Source organism: Apteryx rowi, unplaced genomic scaffold, assembly GCF_003343035.1.
Source record: "Apteryx rowi isolate R43461 unplaced genomic scaffold, aptRow1 scaffold_110, whole genome shotgun sequence".
NCBI classification, from domain to species: Eukaryota; Metazoa; Chordata; class Aves; order Apterygiformes; family Apterygidae; genus Apteryx; species Apteryx rowi.
Genome location: NW_020447309.1, coordinates 1,822,546 through 1,833,483, shown reverse-complemented (window position 1 = coordinate 1,833,483; position 10,938 = coordinate 1,822,546). Strand labels below are relative to the sequence as shown.

General features: G+C 41.6%; 1 protein-coding gene across 2 annotated transcripts; it reads right to left on the bottom strand.

Moving 5' to 3' along the window:
• Nucleotides 1-285: 285 nt before the first annotated feature.
• Nucleotides 286-10,135, bottom strand: CHRNA1 (cholinergic receptor nicotinic alpha 1 subunit). 2 transcript variants are annotated; one of them, XM_026075442.1, is made up of 9 exons: nt 10,093-10,135; nt 7,607-7,752; nt 7,417-7,461; nt 6,848-6,957; nt 5,995-6,190; nt 5,322-5,559; nt 3,945-4,168; nt 2,413-2,652; nt 286-417 (listed from the first exon to the last, which is right to left on the bottom strand). In XM_026075442.1, the coding sequence occupies exons 1-9, from the start codon at nt 10,133-10,135 to the stop codon at nt 286-288; spliced, it is 1,374 nt and encodes a 457-aa protein (XP_025931227.1). The 2 variants fall into 2 exon arrangements, with proteins under 2 accessions (XP_025931227.1, XP_025931236.1); XM_026075451.1 differs by having other exon boundaries at nt 7,607-7,760; nt 10,104-10,135.
• Between the last annotated feature and the right edge of the window lie 803 nt (nt 10,136-10,938).

Genomic DNA, 10,938 nt, shown 5'->3' with positions numbered 1-10,938 from the left:
ACAAAGTCAAACAATCTTATTAGCACATTAACATTTTTAATAACTGGTAAAATGGATCAAACCCTGGTTTACAGCCATTCAGTCTACCAGTAGCATAAATGTTTCTTTTTTGGCAGTGAAAGGCCACCAAGAAGCAGCTCAGAAGTGCTAAGTATGGGACCCTTCATTTTATTATCCCATTCCCAGTGGGAGCCGATTCCTGTCTGTGAAACTTCCAGAGGCCAGCCAGGTTTTGATGGCCGTGTCAGATGCTGGCCAGAGCAGCAAATGGTTTCAATTTGATGTTCATCCCTGCTGATTTAATTCAATAAGGCGACCAGCAAATACAGCTAATGTTCCAATAATGCAAACTAGCATAAATATACCAAGGAGAAGATGATCAATCACCATTGCAACAAACTTCCATTCTTCTGCAGCCTGGGAAAGAAAGAAAGAAAGAAAAAGAAAGAAAGAAAGAAAGAAAGAAAGGAAGGAGATGGTTACAACCTCTGCAGGACTATGTTTCTTATGGGCATTCTTGTAGTTCACTGTCTTGAACAACAGAAAGGCTCTTTCTTAGTTCCATTATTATGACCCCCCCCCACACACATACACTTAATTTTCTTTTCAAAATTGGTTTAGTGGTTCAGAAAGCTTAAGCTATCTAGAAATACAAGTTTCAAGACTAAACTGTTTGAAGACCCAGACAATTAAGTGAACAGTTACATTAAAAAGAAATTATGAAAAGCTTAATTTTTAATTGAATTGTTTCCTTTTGAAAGAGAGCTTAAAGTAGAAAGCACACTGCTTATTTTGACCCAACTGGCTTTCGGTTTTTTTTATTGCTTTTTCATTCTTGTGGGATACCTGAGCAACTCTTAATTTATCTGTAGTCCTTGCTTTCAACACCTAGGGGTACATGCTAAGGTCTGGGACCACCTTTTCCCCTTGGGAACATTTGCGTTGGGACACAGTACAAACCACTTGCTCTGAGACAGCATTTTCACCAAACAGTTTATGTGGAAAGCCAGTACCATGAGAAAGAGCACAGTGTGCTGTACTAAGTGTGGGGCTCGGAGTACAGGATTATCGCCTTGTAATTCTGACTTAATGAGTGACATGTTTGGGCCTTAGCCTCCCTCTACTTTTGCCTTAGTTGCCCCACTAGTAGGAGAGGCTGTTGTAAGTTATCTCCAGGACACTGTGATAATCAAGTACTGTGTTAGGTGGTGCATAAGTGAATGCAATGAACCCTCAGCCTTCAAGAAGCCACAATCTTCAGTTTATTTTGGGAATTTGACTTTTGAAACCTTCTGGAAGTGATATCAGTGGTGCCTAGATGACACAAACAGCTGGGCTCCACTTCCGCAGGGAGCGCTCGCCAGTAAACTGAAGAACCTCCGTGTAAGTATAGAAGGAACCAAAGTCCAAGAGACCCTGAAACCAAGCCAGCCTTGCTGAAGGTAACACGTTAGCTGCAGAAAGGCTTTGGGGTCATCCAGAACACAGACCAGAACCAGAACTTTTTCACGTGCTCATGGAATTTGGTCACAGAAACAAACACTGTGTTGTTAAGTTTTGCCTCTGTGAAAAAAAGGCCTCCTTTTCCAAGAATATGGGCCAAAATACTGTCCCAGAGAATCCTCTCCCTATCTTCAGGCTAGCCATTGCTGCTAGACTTCTGCATCTCAGCAGGATATGCCTGGCATCATTTAAAAAGGTGAATTCCTGATATCAAATTATCCATTCAAAAGCTGTGTGAGCTACAATAACTGAAATAAAAAAGGGGGTTGATTATGTTGAACATGCTAGAAGGAGGCAGAGCTTGGTTTTCCTGGGGAGCACTGTCATATGTGGTTGTATATGCATTTATCCTTATTTTGGCTTACAACATGGAAAAAGTCAGTAATCGGAGTAGCTCATGACACGCTCCACTTGCAGGGATTACTTGTAGCATTCCGTAATGAAATAAAACCTTACTGAAACTAGGAAGTCTCATTTAAGAATTCTCAAATAAAACTACTTCTGCAGAGTCTGGAATTGGGCTTGCCTCCTGGCTTTCAAAAAGAAACAGAGGATTGCTGACTACATGGTGAGGGTGGCCTGAATACAACACATTAGGAATGTGTTTTGGAGCTTTACTAAGGTTCTTGAAACTGCTTTAGCTAGTCACAGTCACTCCATCTCTATGGCTTCAAATATCACATTTAGAAAATTTAGCAGTGCCACTTTTTTTTTTTTTTGGCCACAATTCAGTTGCCATCTGTGACTATTATGTGTCACTCCTTATTGACTGCACCAAGGGAGAAGACTGTCCCCAGTTAAAGCCAAAACTCTGTCTGGAGTTTTTTTGTAAGAAACAGACATTTTGCCAAAAAATAAGATGTAACAGTTTAAAAGCAAGAAATGAATCACACAAAAAAAATGCCTTACGTTACTGGATTCTTGGTCTGCTTTCATTGTTTCCGCAATGTATTTGATTCCCTCTATAGCACTTTTCACATCTGGGTTTTTGGTGAGTGGGGAATAGAAGTTGACAGGCGTAGGACCTGGTTTCCCAGAAATTTCAGAAATATCAATATCTTCTGCAAAAATATTTTTGTCTTGTTTATCCCTGGACGGTCGTTTCATTGTGGAGAAAAACATGATGTTTGGGATTGTGTCAATAAAGATCTGAAAACAAAGAGACAGAAGAAGAAAGTTTCAGTTTGGAGCGGCTGTTTGGCAGATGCAGCTGCTCAGTAAGCAACAGCGAGCTGCCCGAGCACCCACCAACCTCCCCGCCCAGATCTGCTAGCAACTCCATCTCAGTGTCACGACACATGCCGTATTCACACTGCGCCTTTTGCAAGCCTCATGGCCTGCGATGGATTGAATCATCCACAGGTCTGTCGCTCGTTTTCTGGAAACAATTTCACACTGCCATATAGCCAGCATCTCCACGTGAAGGGCGTGCTGTACCCCGGCCCAGACCCTCGGCTGGTGTGAACTGACGTCCCTGTATCAGTTCTGTCGGACTTGGAACATGCTGCTTATGGATCTGGCTTGAAGAATGGACTACAAAGGATCTCTTTAGACTACTTGTGCTTGACTTTGCTATGTTTCTGTTATATGTGCACATATGGTTTACAATAATTTCCCTTAGAGTAATGGAGGCTTGTCTCCCAGATCAAGTCTGTGTGCAGTGTTTGTCTTTAGAAGTGTCTCTTCTGCAGGAGATTTTTCGTGCTGCAGAGTGAATCTGATGTAAACTGTAGCCTTAAAAGTATAGTTAGAAATCTGTGAAACATTCTCCTATTGATGTCATGCTTTAATATGAACAGAGGCAGGTTTAAAAAAAGGAAAGAATAACTGAATTGCCCCCTTTGGTCCTGTCTCCCTGGTGAAGAACCTGTAATGACACACCTCCAATTTTTCTACAGCTCATGATTACCATTTACTAGTGGGTGAGGACCTTCTCGCTTCCCAAGGCATGCGGAGTAACAGGATTTAATGGAAAAGCATGGAGAAGATCGTGGCTCTTGCTAAGCTGTGTTTTGGAAAATGGGAAGCTGAACACAGGTATGCCAGCTGACTCTCGTGCTCTGCGTTCAGACAGGCTGATGAACTTGGCCGCTGGCTGGCAGCAATGTTACATGGTCTGATGGAGAACCAGATCAGTAGCATGGGCCAGTTGTACTCAGATTAATTTCTTTTCCCTGTACRTTCGGCTACCCCTGTGTTTTGCCTCATCTAGTCCCTGCAAGACTCTAGCCCAGTGGGCAATTTTGTTAGGTAAAGGAGCAACTTGGCAGCCTTGCTGACTTGACACACAACTAAGTAATAAACACTAGCTCTTGTGCCTAGAGAGATTTAATGTGATGTATCTGCTTCCCCAATTCTTGCAGACTTTTATTAGAAAGCCTGCCAACGAAATATGCAGTGCTCTGTGGAAAACAGGAAACACGCAAAGCCATACAGCTCACCTTCCTGACCCACTGCGGCATGGTGTGGGTGCTTGGGGAGCGGTGGTGGGTGTTGATGACAATGACTGTAATGATGATTGAGGCGATGACAAACACCATTGTAAATAACATGTATTTGCCTATCAAAGGCACTGCACTGGACGTAGAAGGAATCAGTTCCACAATGACCAGAAGGAACACAGTCAAAGACAGCAAAACAGAGATGCTGAGAGTCATTTTCTCACCTGCCATGCAAAAAACAAACAAACAAACAAACAAACAAAACAAAACAAAAAAGACAATACCACTGCTGTTCATATCATTCAGTGCAGAGATGGTGTTTGAGAAGATATAATGTGGATGATGGCTGTTCATAGCTGTACATTTGTGTGCATCTGGAATGCCATTATCTCTCCTAGCATCCAAAGCAAGTAGCTAGATTGGCTAAACGTGAGAGCTTGAGATAGGATCAGCTCCAGCATTAAGGTGAAAAAAAATCACCAGGCCTGACTAGGTTGAGAGACAGGTGATGAGTATGGAAAGCTTACTTGCTGGGATCACTTCATGGGCTGTGGATTTTGAACAATGAGATGCATGCACCTGATCAATGCTTGCTCCTCGGAGCCAATCTCCTGTAGGCTCATTTGCCTTGCTCTCTGGCAGACTCATGCTGGGCTGAGTGGGCAGACATATTCATATCTGACACCCAAGCTTAGATTTGAGATCTTCCAGTAAGATAGGATGTCAAAAGCAAACTATAAAACATGATTCACACATCTTTCTTCTATCCAGTTGCACTTTATATACTTTTTGGTGGAAAACTTTCTCTAAAGTCTTTCACAGAAGGGGCTTAAAGGCAGATTCCCAATACAAAGTAAAAACAAATGAAGCACTGGAAATGGTTGCAGGGAGCAAGTTCTTTACTCCAGTAGAGAGCTGCTCAGGAAGGACACACAAGATGCCGGAAGAGACCAGGGTTACTGTTTGTATCAAATGAGCTAACGCATGAAAAGAGACGAACAAGCTCTGTGCTCTAACACAATGCAGAAGTGCCTTAGTCACTTGCTGTGTGACCTGCTAACATACTGAATACCCAAATGACAAGATTTAAAAGTCAGCTAGCCAAATCTTGATTTCACAGAAGTTGACTGGATAGTTAGTGATTTCTGTGGGGAATCAGTCCAGTTTATCCAGGGAGCAGTGGTTTCAGTTTCCAGAGCCTTCTCTTTATTTACAGAATGTTTAGAACTAGTATCGTGAGGTGAAATGTTTGATTTTTAGTAAGTGCTGAGCATCTCCTGCCCCTGGAGTTGGTTGGGGATTTCAAGTACTTAGAATTTCTCAGCAACTTGTTAGAAGAACAGTTTCTATGGCATCAAAATGAATAAATTCACATACCTGAATCTGTGGGTAGATAAAAAACTAAACCAGTTAGAAATGAGAAGAGCAGACAAGGAATGATGACATTCACAATAAAGTAGAGAGGCAGGCGCTGCATGAGGAAGTGATATGTAATATCCAGATAGGGTGTATCAGGGCAGCAAGCATAGTAAACCCAGTGCTTCCAGCCTCGGTAATCCTTCATCACCCACTCGCCACTCTCCATGAAGTTACTCAGATCTGGACGATCGCTCTCCTGACAGCAAAAATACAAATTCTTAATATTAGATGTTCTGAACAAAATCAAAACTTGGCTTCACTTAGGAACAGAATGCTCAGTAACTCAGGCATTTCATGCATTTCTGTGAGCAAACCAACCATTCTCCTCTATGGTATTTTGCTTTAGAATATTGTCCTTTACATAGAATTCAACTAAATATTTTACAGAAAGAATCAAGGATAGTCAACTAAAGAGAAAACCTGATGAAATATCTAGAGACAGGAGACATCTCTCAGGGAACAAGGAGTCCTTGTAAATGGAAAATCATGAACAGAAAGAACTGCCCCTCAAAAAAATAAGAAAAACAAAACAGGCAGTAACGTAAGAAGGTGTTCCATATGAAACCTGAGATTTCCCTAAAAATGTATCCAGATCCTTACTGCTTTCCCCAATTACAAAATTATTGCTTACCGGGTTAATAACAACCACTGTACCATCATACGTCCAAGTGCCCAACTTCATACTACAGTTCTGCTGGTCAAATGGAAAGTGTGTGACTATAATTTCACAGTAACTTTTAAAAATAGCTGGTGGTGTCCAGGTGATCAGGCCTGTATATTCTAAAAGAACTTTGGTGTACTTAACAATAGCAAAATCACCATCTGCACTGCAAAAGGAGAAAGGACATTAACAGCAATATGAACAGCATGATTAACATCATCATAACAGAGGGTTACCTAAAGAGTTATGGAGAGATAAGAACACTGGGCACAGTGGTTGTACCGAGGTAACTGGTTAGAGAATTTGACTAACTTAATACAAATCTTAGGAGTCAAATTTAGACCTGAAGTCACCAGACTACAAAGGCAGTTGATGTTTTCAAAAGGTGGACCTGTTTTCTTTTCTGTATTGACCTACTGTTACCATCTTAGTGCTCTCTCGACACCTGAGATCTCTTGATCTGTTCTCTTTGCTAATCGAGCAACTTCCTGATTGATTGTCCAGGCGTAAACCACAAAGAATTTCTCTGATTCTGGATCACCTCATCTCCCCAGTGTCAGCATGCTTCCTCATGGAAAAATTTGCTCTGAGGTGTGCGATATACTGGGCCAAATGAAGTCTAGCAGTCCTGGGAAAGCACTCCTATCTCTGCTCAGCTCTGAGCTCTGCAGATGGGGAGGAGGATTGCTCTGGAACAGGATTAAGGAATAGATAGTGGGAAAACAGCCCTCTGAAGGCTGCTGTCTGTCCCCGAGTTCAGTTCATATAACTGTTACCTAGGGCAGAGATACCCTGTCCTTCCCAAACAGTTAGCACTCCTTACTTGTTGTAAAGAACAAGGTCTGGGCGCCAAATATCATCTGATGGGATACGGATTTTTTTCACACCACCATATTCTTCTGGATTCCATCTTAGGTTGACATCTGTCCATTGCTAAAGAGGAAAAATTTTAACCAATGAGAATATATTCTGATATGGCTGGAAGTAGTTTTAATATTTCCTGGAAATACTTAACTCCTTTGTTTTGGGGGTTTGCAGATAAGCATAAACATATGCTATGGGCCCCCTCGGTAATATTTTACATTAATTTAAATTTTGGCTTAAAAAACAAGCAAACAAACAAATCCAAAATCTTTAGTCCAAAATAAGTATGCCAGAAKTTTACTGTTTGAAATAATATCAGAGAAAGAACATTCAAATGCAAAATTCCTTTCTGAAGGATCTCAGTGTTCAGTGGACTTGGTTCTTAAGACTCCAGAATGAAGAAATACTCTATTAGCTAAACCATCTGTCCAAGCTGCCTCTGGAATCATAACAGAGTAGTTAATTCCTGGCCCTGTGCACTGCATTTATTTAAATTGGAATGAGGTGATTAGCAGTATTTAGAGTTACCTGTTTCAGACGTACATTTGTTGTTACAATCTGATTTACTTCATCCTTAAAAAAAGAAAAAGGAAAAGAAGGGGGAAGTAGCAGCAAACATCAGGATTAAGGGAGAAAGACCATTTCCTGAGAAAATGACACTGTTTGGTGATATCATGTAAACTAGCGGTTGAACATGTACCGCATGTTCATACTGTACCACATTAATAAGCTGAATGAGCTGCAGTCCGACTGTGACGACAACCGCATCCCGATGGTCTTCCACGGGGCGCACCACCTTGTTGTAGTCCCTGAACAAGTCTTCAACTAGACGCGTCTCGTGTTCGAAGCACAGGGTCAGCCCAGCTGCAGAAGATCAGGGATGGCATCAGTGAGGCGTGACAGCTACCGTGCTGTCAGTCCGACGTGGGTAGAAAGGAAATATTGTTGATGGAGCCACCTGCGGGCTGGCGCTGGAACCCTCTGTGCGACCCCTCTCTTCTTTCACGTATGCATTACAAACACAGTCAGCAGGGGTGGTTACCTATCTGATCTGGAGGCATATTAAGGCCACAACAGTCTCCAACCAGGAGATCAACAAAAATTAATAACCCTGATTGTCGAAGTTCAAATTCGGCATTAGGAAACTCCCCCAGGGTCTCTCAACCTGCAACTACAATTACATTCAAAATTTCTGAGCATCTGAGCGAAGACAAGGCTCATAATCAGGGATTTTCAACATTGTTGTCCTCTCCACCTTTGATTCCATGGACCTGCCTATAGCATTAACATTAAAAAATAGGCAAACCAGAAATTCAATCACTTAGGTGAAAGCACCATCTAGACTGGTTTTCTCATCTGCAACCTAAGCAGAGCAGAAGCTCCTGCTCATTATGGGAGTTCTCTAGGTTGTGCTTATGATGAGAGAGAAGGAAACAACAATATGTTATATTTTTATTTCCTGTTCTCCCTCGACCACTGATCCATTTTCGTTTTACTTATTTCTCAGTCTCAGATGAAACTGCATAAAAATCAGCCATTTCAGGCCCAGTGTGAAAAGGAAAACCATCTTTCCTTTCAAACAACAGATTATTCTCACTTCATATTTGTCAAATCTATTATTCTTATTTCATTTTCATTTCATTTTCTTATCCCACATCTTTTCTGTCAACTGATGTATATGGGAACAAATCTGTGTAAGAGAAAATTTCTTTGTTTTTTAGGGTATCTCGCACCTCATTTTTGTGAGGGCCCCGTTTCACACTCCAGTGCTCCTCAGGGAAGGTTCTCAGCCTTTCCTTGGAAACATCTGCACACATATTATTCAGCTTGATCCAGCAGTGGTATGTAAAAGAACCCTTTTAAGAACCCTTGAAAGTAGTATGTCATGAGTGAATATGGCAAGCAGCAGCTTTGACTGGGTGCAGCTTTAGCAATGCATGTTATCATTCGCCCAACAGGCAAGAGCTTAGATTTCTACTTCACAGAAAAATATACAAGTCACATTTCTGGATAGCCCCATACAGAACAATTTGTGAGACCAAGCAGTTGCATCATGTGTCCAAATTGTAGCTACTTCATTGTTACAAGGGAATAAAGCAAATAAAGGTGGGGTTTGGGGTGGGGTTTTTTTTTTTGGTGTACCCCCTCTTAAAGGCAGTAACAGGGAATGGGGATCAGACTGTCTTGCTTTCCGAAACTGATCCTTCCAGCACCTGGAACTGGTTTCCACACAAGCAAAGTTAGCCTAGGAGTAAGCATTTTTGCGCAGCCTGTCCTTGCCCCTTCTTCCTCTTAGCTTGAATCCCAGGCCATTGAAGTCACAAGAATTTTGCTACTGACTCCAAAATAAGCCAGGATTTCCCCTTACTTCCTAACTGACCCTTCATCAGGTCCTTTCATAAAGTTGAACTGGGATGCCAAGGATTCTGTCTCATCCTCTTCCTGTCATTAGGTGGTATTAAAATACTTGGAAGTCATTGAAAGAAAGTATACATATACTCTGCCACAGCCAAGTATTGCTTGCTTTCACTGCCAGGGGGGCTGGTTTGGGAGGGGTCAGCTTTCGATTGGTAAACTGTGATCACAGCGTCATATCTAAGTTAAGCATTTTATTATGTCTTATTAATCCCATTAAAATCCTTCACATTGTTACCTTCCAGTGTGTCTTGGCAGAAATTTAGTATACTTCTTGAATTTCATAGAAAATTTTTAGGATCACAAAATACTCTTCTAAGGGACAGTTTAAAAAGACTTCTAAGTCCGATCCTTGCACCACACATGCAACTGCCAATCAATTCTGCTTCCTTGCCAGTAGTCCCACAACTTAATGAAAATGCTTGTTATGAAATGTTACGTTTCAATCCATGTTTACTAGAACCCTCAGCATGCGTTTTGAAATGAATTTAGCACTAGAGCATGGCAAAAAGAGAACAAACAGGAGAAAGCAATTAAACACAAAAACATCTCACTTGAAAATATTTGGTATTTGAAGATACAAATATTTTTAGCTGTTGCCAGTGCACTCCAAAACTCTCGTTTAAAAGAGTCTGTATTTTTTTTCCTCATGAGTTCATAAAATGGTCCTCAGAACATGTCGTTCTCAGAGTGCACATTTGTTTATATTGACGTATACACAAAGCCATGGTCCTACACATTATGAAAAGAACAAACCCCAGTTCAAGGCAATCCCTGAGACACATTTACCTGAGAAGAAAAGCAGGAGGAGAACACAATGGACCTTCATCATCTGAGCTCCCTCTTGCTTCGGTCACATAGGCTGAGGAATGCACGAAGCGCCTGTGAGCTTTGTGTAGCCTCTCTAAAGAGGAGGGCTGTGCCGCTTCCTGCCAGCGTGCTGGCAAAATATAACCACTGAGGTATTGGTTTACACCACCTGCTTTTTGGGAATGACAGCTGAAAGCCACTGCACCAGTCTGGAAATGGGAGCACACTATATTTCCATGGTCAAGTGTCTGCTACAGTTTACAGAAGGTCATTTCTTCTAAGTGGCAATGTGTTTTGCAATTAAAATAAATAAAAACAAGAAAGGATTATCTGTAGAGTAACTGAACATCTCAGTGAGATCACTCAAAATGTTCCCAAACTGAACACACAACGCTGCGTGTTACCCTCTTTGACCCAAGTAACTTGCCAGATCCGGGATTTTGTTTCTTCCTGGGGAAAACTGATCACAGGCAGTTATTGCTCTGATGCATTCTCACCGTTGTATGGGCTGCACTCTGGGAATCAAGATGCTGTAGAAGAAGAACATGAGACAGTTCCCTGTACTTCCCAGATTTATGAGAAGTCTCTGAAAAAGTCMACAAATGTGTCAAAAAGATCTGTTTTCTTAAATCTACTTGGATTTTCATAAGGTACTCAGTAGAACCCTCCCTTGAAGGCCATTAGCAAAACTAAGGTGCCATGGAGTAAGAAGGAAAACCCTCCCTTAGACAGCTATGGACTTACTGAACTAAAGGTGGCAAATGGCAGGAATAAGTGATCGATTTCTGTAGCAGTGGATTACCACAGGACATGCTAGTGCCTACT